General features: G+C 33.1%; 1 protein-coding gene across 1 annotated transcript in view; it reads right to left on the bottom strand.

Moving 5' to 3' along the window:
• The window catches only part of LOC110031651, a 17,270-nt gene extending 8,876 nt beyond the window's left edge, over positions 1–8,394 (bottom strand). The window contains exons 1-7 of the mRNA XM_020734979.1: positions 7,945–8,394; positions 7,548–7,687; positions 7,368–7,467; positions 7,185–7,283; positions 6,653–7,000; positions 5,495–5,587; positions 5,215–5,421 (exon numbers count right to left, since the gene is read on the bottom strand). Of these exons, the coding sequence (XP_020590638.1) occupies positions 5,215–5,421; positions 5,495–5,587; positions 6,653–7,000; positions 7,185–7,283; positions 7,368–7,467; positions 7,548–7,687; positions 7,945–8,289 (1,332 nt within the window). The 5' untranslated portion in view covers positions 8,290–8,394. The remainder of the gene's footprint in view (positions 1–5,214; positions 5,422–5,494; positions 5,588–6,652; positions 7,001–7,184; positions 7,284–7,367; positions 7,468–7,547; positions 7,688–7,944) is intronic.
• Between the last annotated feature and the right edge of the window lie 1,335 nt (positions 8,395–9,729).

A 9,729-nucleotide genomic window follows, 5' to 3' on the forward strand; every position in this document is an offset into this window, starting at 1 on the left:
GGTTTATCTCTATTTGATTTTGAATAAGCATAAACTTGGGGGGATTTATTTATGTGCTTATGCTTTTATCCTCCTCACATCAAAATTAGTGCATCATCATCAAAGATGGGAGAACGTAAGCATCAAGGGCCCAACTTGCTCGTAATTTAATGACGCCAAACCTTTATTGTGATCTAATGTTTTGGCTAAATGCATAATAGATTTTCAATCAAAGTGGCTTAAAAAAAAATTATGAATCAAATGATAAGTTAACTTCAATTGTAGTGCTCCTTAAAGACAATTTTAAAAGAAATGATACAATCAAAACTCAAGTAATGTATGAATATTTCAATTTTCGTAGTTTAGTTTCGTTATTTTACTTATTTGCATTGACTCACCAAAAATAGATGTTTCTATTGCTTAAAGAAATTATGAACATCAAAATATTTAAAAAGTATCTTAATTTTATTTAACAAACATTTTAAATCAATCGAGCACATATTTACAAAATTGTTTTTAGTAATATTATCAATTATTTTATCTAATTGTTTCTCTCATTTTCAAGCTGGTGGTGTGCCCAACAAATTTTTTTCTATGCATAAGACATGCGTTTAGGCCATGCATATATACAACCATGAAAAAAATGGCTTCTTGCATTATAACAACTAGCAGACCATTTTGTCAAAGTTTTGGGTTTTGAGCCAAGAAAGTTTTTCCCTCACTTGTAACTCAATTTACCTATATTCATATGGGCGGATTTTAGCCCAAGTGAAGTGAAGGAGAATATGCTTCACTAAGAGAGCTCCTTGAGACACTGATTATTCCTTCTCTCTCTTGTCCTAGTGAATTTACTTGTTCTACACCTACTAAAGGATCAAGTATTTCTCTTGGTTATCTACAATGTTTTGCTCTCACCAAATCTTAAGAGAAATTTATAGTGCACTTAAAAAGACTAAATGAATGGGTTCTTGAACCTTTAAAGATAAAAAAAAGCAATTCCACCCACCAAACAAAGAGGTGTGCAAGACTTGCAGGTCAGTAAAGGAAGGAGAAAACGTATTTTCCAAAAGAAAAGTGCAAGGTACAGGGACATATTCAGTGAGAGCAAAGATAAGTATAAACCATGGTTTGCAATATATCAAGCATTTACTTTTTGGCTCTTCGCATTCAAGTTTATCTTGGAAATTGTCACGATTGCAAATTTATAGGGAATATTGTGTTGAATGAAAAAGGATTCATTTAGCCGACCCCACGTAGTGGGATTAAGGCTTTGTTGTTGTTGTTGTTGTTGTATTGTGTTGAATGAAACTATACTACTATGCTTAAGCTTTCAACACTCATTATTTTAGTCTTCGGCATTATACTCTTCATCGCCACTATGCACTATGGTGTGCATTTATAAATAGTTTATTTGCATTGCACTTATTTTGAGAGTATTGAAAGAAATTGCCAAATTTCTGTTAGATCACCACCACCGACGCTTTTTGCCAAACCGAATCCTGCAAATTAATTTGAAGATTTATTTTAGGTGCAAGTCTAAAAAGCAAATTTAGCCATTTATTAGTTATTACTGTTTGGTATAAATAGGGCTTATTATAATTAGGGTTAGGTTATACTTACTATTGTTGTCTTTGGCTCGTAGGGTTAGGACTTGGGAGAAATTGCCTACCTCTCGAATTGTAGGTCCTTATTTTTTTAATATTTGAGTTGTGTTGCTTGAGATTTTTGCAATAAAATATTTTATTGTGCCTTAATTTTGTGAATGACCTTCGGGATCTTATCATTTTCTTACTTTGATATTGGCTCCCCATTTCCATAAACATAACAAATAGGCAATAAACAACTCCAACCCAAAATCATAGCTAGTATCTTCCCAAAATATTTGAAAGTAGCTTCATTGAATGTCTCTTCTCCCTTAGCTCCACCTTAGTGCTACATGGGGTGTCAACTTTAAATTGTACATAATTTTTAATCATGTTACCTTTAGTCTATGCGAGTTTCTTCACAAATCCCTCAAATATTAATTCTACCAATTATATATCATGAGTGTGTTTGATGCCCTCCATTGTAATTTTAAGACTTAAAATTTTGCACTACCTTAAGTTCTAACTATATTATCTCATATTTGCTATCATTGCCCAAAAAATAGATCCACAAAGAACAATCTTTTAATCACATATTTATAAAATTTATAATTGTCTCAATGATACTCGCACAGCATGACACCACTGAGAAACTCATAAATTTTAATAAATAAGCTTTATCTATTGCAACCCAATATAAAAGGCCTGATTGGAACTTTTTTCCTAGGTCAAGCCAGGCCAATCTAACGAAGCTAAGCATCACTTGAGAGCATAGGCCAATGGCCAGGTAGTTTAATTCAGGATTACGATTCACATGCAGAAAATCATCCCTACTCATGCAAACCTACAGAAAATTTTGTCATGGCTATACAGTGAAGTGTCATTTTCTAATTTCTACTAAAATTAACTTTAAATTAACTATGATGTACAAACACACAAACTGGGACACAAAAAGACACAACATGGACAGTGGATACAAAAATTTTGAAAAATAGAAAGGAAGAGCACAACTAAAGAAAACATTTTAATTGATAAACTAAAAATCACATGCTTCATAACTTTAATACTTTTAAATTAAACATGACAAATAATATAAGTACATAAACTGAAATGCTCAATCAAATGGTAAAGATAATGACTTAATTATGCCTGAAGTCAGAACAATATGAATAGAGAATAATATGGAGGAAAGATGAAATAGACGGACTTAAGTTTGATAAGGTATAAAATTGACTAAGAAAAACATAATTTCTGTATAGCATATACATGGCATGGTCAACATATTGTCCAAAAGTTGTAAGTGTGATGTGATACAACAGCCCTTTAGAAATGTCTGTGCTGCATAAAGTGAAAATTGATCCAGCGCTTTTTTTTTTTAACATGGCAATGCATCTATTATGAAATAAAACTGCCTAATAATTCAATAAGTTCACACACGTGATTGTTAAATTATGGATTGGCTGCACTACACGGGTTGAATCCAGGCATTATACTCATTGAGTTTCTAAAACAAATAGTTCAAAAGTATCATTTCGGTGTCGATGAATTGCAAGGATCTGATGTTTGCAAGGCCAATTTCATTTTCTTTTTGTTTGAGCAGAAGCACCAAGCGTAACTAATCGCTAGAGTATTTTGACTGAAATGAAGGCAGCAAATTCATTGATCTAGGAAACACCAGAAAAGAAGAAAACAGAAGAACAATCTCATGAAAAAATTTAACGCGGTTATCTTAGCCAGCTAACTGGATCATAAATTCTGAACCACGCCAAACTTCAAGGCTGCATAAAGTTTCATTGGTCCATGCTACGAAAAATGAATATATCTAAAGAGATGTGGCTGTAGGTTCGAAAAAATGTAACAGATGACCTTTTTCCAGATTTTACGGCTAAAAGTAAATTAAAAAAAGATAAAATAAAGAAATTCATACTATCATACTATCATCTAATAAATTAAAATATCACATAGTAAAATAGTGCATCATTACCTATGAAGATTAAGAAAATCAATGCTATTTTTATAATCAGGTATTTTTATTTATCTATCATCAAAACATGCATAAAATTGCTATCTTTAATAATTACGTTCTTCTTTTAATGAATTAAACTTTATCTGTATATAAGTAAGATTGATATCCAATATGTATTATTGGCTATGAAGCATGAACATTTCTAAATGCCTTCCATGTTAGTGTCGGATATGTATATGAACATGGACATGACTCTGACATGTATTTGACACTTCCAAAATTAAGTAAAAGCTTTTTAAGTGTGAACTCGAATTCCAACACTTTTCGGACATGAATATACATAAAGGAGGCATGATGAAACATAAGCAAAACATGCTGAAATAGAAACAATTCCTATATTTCTACTGCATGGTGTCTTGACCATCTATAATCTAGCATCTCATGAGGCAATACAGTACCATCTCCCATCTCCGCTTCTTCGTCATAAATGAAATCGCGAACAATCTCATTGTGCACTAGCCTCCCATCTATGCATCTTCTTCTACACAAAGCAACACCTGCGAGTTCCCCCAAGCCCTAGCTGGCATGACTCTACTCAACTTCACGATGTAGCAAGGTGATGAATAAAATGCATTAGAAACCTAGTTTATGTATTTTTTTAGTAGATTATAGAAGTGCAATTGATTTATCAAGTTCTTTCCTTTTTTTTATGTCTCCTATGAGAAGGCATGCTTATGTACATCAAAGCTCTCCTTCTTTAGACTATAATGTTCGTTTTTCTCCTCTTATCTTGTCACATGCAAATGTTCATTTGGACACTACGATTCCTCAAATAATTGACTTTTTTTGCATTAAAGCCATTAAATGAAATTAAGGCTTTAACTATAGCCCATTATTCTTATTGCTCATGTTCTAATATATTCATTGTTTATATTTTTCATTGTTATTTTTGTCAATAAAATACTAGGAATTATACATTTTATATTAATAAATTATAAAATAAAACAACATCTCCACATCATATTGTATCTTACTTTTTGAAGTTATGCCATATCATCATATACGTGTTCATATTCACGTCATGTTCTGGTGTCTTTGTCTGTATCTAGTTTTATAGAGTATTGTTTGCTCACAATCTAGCTTAAATGATTGCATCCTAGCATAAAATTATAATAAACTATGGTCCTTATCCAAAATTCAGCATGCCACTATTTTAACCCAAATTAATTGATGCTCCGCATTACCTGAGAAGGCTTATTTCATTTGAAATTAGCAAAAACCAATTCAAAACAAAGGTTTTGGATGAGTTCCAGGGGATCCTGAGGAATTTAACAAATCTTAATTCTTCTTCTTTATAACTTCATGCGAGTATCTTCATCACTACAACATATTTTCTAAGCATTTCGCATTACATTATAATCATATGTTTTCTTATTATTAATATATACTTAAATATACATTTCATTTCTAGTTACTAAATTTATTAAAACAGAGAAATAATGTGTCCTTCATGGTTTTGTTCCATTCCTATATACTTTTCAAGAGCGTATGTTTATTACTCCATGTCCCTACTTCATAGTGTATTAGATCCCGTTGATCTAGCAATTAAGCCCCATCCTTTAACAAATTTACTATAATTAACAACTACTAAAATGTAGAAATAATTGTCAGGCAGAAAAACTATACCTCGGCATTCTTCACGTCAGGTAACAAGTGTCGATTCACCATAATGTACCACAAAGAATCTCCAGCCCGTGGAAGCACATACAATGCCAATTCAGATCTCTTGCCCTTCTTTTCCAGAAGTATTGAGAGTCCAGCAAATGCTCCAGCAATCCAATATACAAGTTTGTGATCTTTAATTGCCACCTTTCGGTGCAAACATATAAAAGCCTAACAATATCCAGAAAGATGTCAATAACTACTGGATGATGAGCATAAATAATGGAGAATTTGTAAAATTTACCTGAAATAATGCAACAAAAGCCGAAAGAAAAGATGTCGAACGGACAGCACCAAGAACAGCAATCCAACTAGTCTGAATAGGTGCCTTAAGAAACTGGAAAACCGTTCATAGAAACCAATCAGTCATACTTTTGCAATTCAAAGACAATTTTCATGTTTCTCTTTAAAGAATGAGGGATATTTCAACAGCTTCAAACTTTTTTCATTCAAAATTTCAGAGAACCACAATAACTTGTGAAAATTAATTGCTCCATAAGTAATATAAAGAAATTTCAATTCTTTCCAAGGATTCCTGATGGACAAATAGCCTTAATCAGCTGTCTAGGTTGGGTTATGACTCCCATACCACTCAGTCCAACAATTGCAATACAGTATGATACAGCAAAAATTCAGCTATATTCTAACTATAGTTTAAAACTAGTTGAAGGATCAATAGCATCCCCTACCTAGACATGTTTCATTGGCTTATTGGTTGGACTATCTGACAAGTTGAGTCAATAAGGGCAAGTACAGTACACTTTAAAAAGTTGTAAAAAAAGACCTATAAATAATTTTAAGTTAATAGACTTAATTGATCGTGCATTGCTGCGTGTTGGAAAGAAGCTTCATGAGATATATTACTAATGAAATTGATCCTTCACGTAATAAGGCGCTCCAGTGAGATGATTAGGTCGAATGTGTGCAGATTTATTAACAAAATTATGAAAGAATATAACTACGTTATCAAATTCAAGGTGGGGAATTAACTCTAAATTAGAATTGCAGTCTTTCAAACTACTGATACATAACTCCAGCTCTGGTATAGCCAATCAAAAAGAGAACAGCATAGGCAAACTTCTAATATCTTTAATAAATCAAACCATTGAGCTAGAACTCTGAAACTGACAGAATGACTAACATACAATATAGGCTTTAACAATCAAGGCAATTGGGGTGGATGCTAAATTTTCTGGGTATACTATAGCCATCAGAGTATATGCATGTTTTATAACAGAAATGATAACAGTTTCACCAACAGATGCACGGTTCTTCAAATCAATCCAGACTAAATAACCATTAGGAGTCAACATAAATAAAATGTATTCACCAAATAATTTAAATTTTAAGGGTTTAAAAATATGATCTAAGAAATTAAATTAACATCAACATCATGAGATACCTTTTGCAGACGAAGAACAACAAATGGAACAAATGTTAATGAAAAGTATAGGGGAAAAGTCTTCCTGAAAGTTAATGATGCAGCTGCAGCATTATGAGCTACACAAGAATCACTGTTGGGATGAATTATAGAGCAAGGTATTATGGAGGGATACTCAGTCAAATTTAAATGACTGGATCCCTTTATATTTGACACGTGAGCAGACAGAGTAACAACATCCACTGGAGAACCTCTACAAGTGTCTCTCACAGCCTTATATACAGACTCTGCAACCGGTCCTGTCTTTTGAATAAAATCCTGATATGCCCTAGGTAAGCTCTCAGGTCTCATTACAAATGCATACATGACCTACAATTTAATGAAGAAATTGCAATTAAAAATCTGTAAGAGAAGAGATATCAACATGTTTGTAGAGCATGTTCATAAAATCTCAAAGAGTTAATAGTGAGCAACCATTCCAAACAAAAAAATAAAAAAGATAGTAAAACTGTGATAAATGCCTTGGTTTGATCAGGGTTTAAATGATTTTCACCTGAGCAGAAACCAGAGAAAAAAGCAATGAATCTCCATGCTTCCAGTGGCTTCCCCAAAGATGAAATTTATTCTTTGACTTTGCAGAATTATATGCGCACTGCAAAATAGAGTTGTGATAAAAAAGAAGTAAAAGAATTAGTTAAAGATAATTTAGCATGGATTAACATAAACATGTGTTCACCTGAGCAAGCCTAGCAGCAAGGTATAAAGCAAGAGTGCGCCTCCTACTTGGATCATCTAATGCCAATATAGACAAGCCAGCAACAGAACCTGCTAAGATTCTGCTCCATCACGCCTTAAACTAAGTCACAAATATGGATGAAGAAACAAAAAGAAATGAGAAGGGGACTCCTTAACTTACGCATTCAATGGCGTTTCTTTCTTCCTGAACTTTCTCAAGAAGCAGCGTAGAGCGTGATAGGAACCAGTGAAACCACCAAAAAGCAACCCAATACGGCATGCTTCCTCTCTCACTATCAAGTCCTTCTCAGAAACAAGTTGCTGGCATGGACAATACAATATTACGATTAAACAACGGATTGCTCCAAGTAAAACAACTACTTCAAGTTAAGTTCCTACTGTAATCAAAACATTGAATTCTCCAAAGAAGCCTAGTAATAAGCACATTAAACACTTGCTACTAGATCTGTAGTAAGACAGACAAATCCATGCATAAAACAAAACCAGTTACCAACAAAATAGTGCACCAGATACTGCCATAAAGCAAAATTGAAAAGAATCCGGACGACCGGGCAAACCTTGAGATCAATAATAGAGGAATAAGAACGGCGTCGGGCGAGTTTGAAGGCTCGTAGGAGGATCCCAATCCCAACCCTAACCCCATAAGAAAGCAAAAAAGTCTGGCAAAGGTTCCCGATGGCGTTAGCCACACATGACTCGTCGGCATGGTCGCAAGCCGAGTGTTCCCCTTCTACGGAGCCATTACCGCCGCCACCCCGCCGTGCGTAGTGGAGCTGCAGCTCCTCGATCGCATCCTTCAGCCTCTCCTCAGCCTCGCGGAGTGCCGCGCGGCGCTCAGCAGCGGAACCATTTTGGAGGGAAGGAGAGAAGGAATCGTCTATCATGGACGAAGAAGAAGCCATGGAAGGCGATCGGCGAGCGGCCGCGGCATTAGCGAAGGAGTGAAGCTCACCGCCGTTATAAATGGCGCCGTGGGAGGATAGTGAGACGGAGGGTTGAAATGCTATAGGCGATTTGGGTAATATAAGATGTACCGCGGCCTAGTTTATGGAACAGTTATTCGAGCACGCATCCGGCATGATCTTTGGTCAACGGAGTTGTTTCACTAAATTAATAATTAATAATTAATAATTAATATATGATTTAAAAATATATATTTATATAAATTTGAAGTATTTATTTATCAAATATTTAAAATTTTAATTCATATAACATTAATTTATCTAAAATAAAGTACATCTTTTAAAGTATATATTTTGAATTGATAGAAATACCAACAAATATAAGTAAACATAAATATTTAGGTGTCAAATTTATAAATAAAATCAGGGGCAAAACCAAAATTTTTTTTATGATGAGCAAAATAGATTTTTTTAAGTATTAAAAAATATATTTAGTGGGAGTATAATCACTAAATTATCTAAATTTAATAAGAAAAAAGTATATATTAAATTATAAAGATATTATAAATTTCAGTAGACAATTACATATGATATAACCCTTTTGCTTTTTAACTCTTTCCTTGCATTTTTTTGGTTAGCTAACACGTTCAAATGGTAAGAAAGAAAAAAAATTGAACATATGGGTTTATTTTGTTATAATTTTCAATATTATGGTTAGACTTTCAAAAGTAGAGATATGAATTTGTTATTCTTGTATATAGCATATAATTGATTGATATGTACATAAATTTTAATAAATTGAATAATTTCATTCTGGCAAGTTGTCTGTGATTCGCTACTAAGAGAGAATCTAAAAGTTAATATTCAAGTTGAAAATTAAATAATAAAAATATAAGGCCAAATAAAATAATCATAATGTAAAACATAAACCATTTCTATTGGAATATAAATGGAAAAATATCATATGCTATAAAGACTTTGTAAATATTATAATAATTTTGAAAAAAAAAAATAGAACTTGTAATACGAGTAGCAATGTACTTGCGTCATGTGTTCACATTAGCTCTTAAAAATAAAAATAAAAAAACTAAAAGGCCTACCTAAAGCCCAAAAGTAAGAGTGACGAAGCAATGCGATTGTAGTTCGTAAGAAAGGTGAAGGAGGCTGAAACTAAAAAGAGTCCAACCAGGGCCAAGCAAAACCAATCATGAGTGCATCCGAGCGATTATCACAATCATGCCAAATCCAACAAAGATATGGGCCAAAAAGACCATAAAAGTGAGAAAAGATAAGAAGACACATTCTAAACATAGAGGACACTAAATACCTTTAAGGCTACCTATAATAGAGAATTAAAATAACAACCAAAAGTTTTATATATGGACTTAAAAACTATATTGAAAAATGGACCTTCTATCAAAAATATTGGCATCTCCTTAC

This window comes from Phalaenopsis equestris, unplaced genomic scaffold, assembly GCF_001263595.1.
Source record: "Phalaenopsis equestris unplaced genomic scaffold, ASM126359v1 Scaffold000002, whole genome shotgun sequence".
NCBI classification, from domain to species: Eukaryota; Viridiplantae; Streptophyta; class Magnoliopsida; order Asparagales; family Orchidaceae; genus Phalaenopsis; species Phalaenopsis equestris.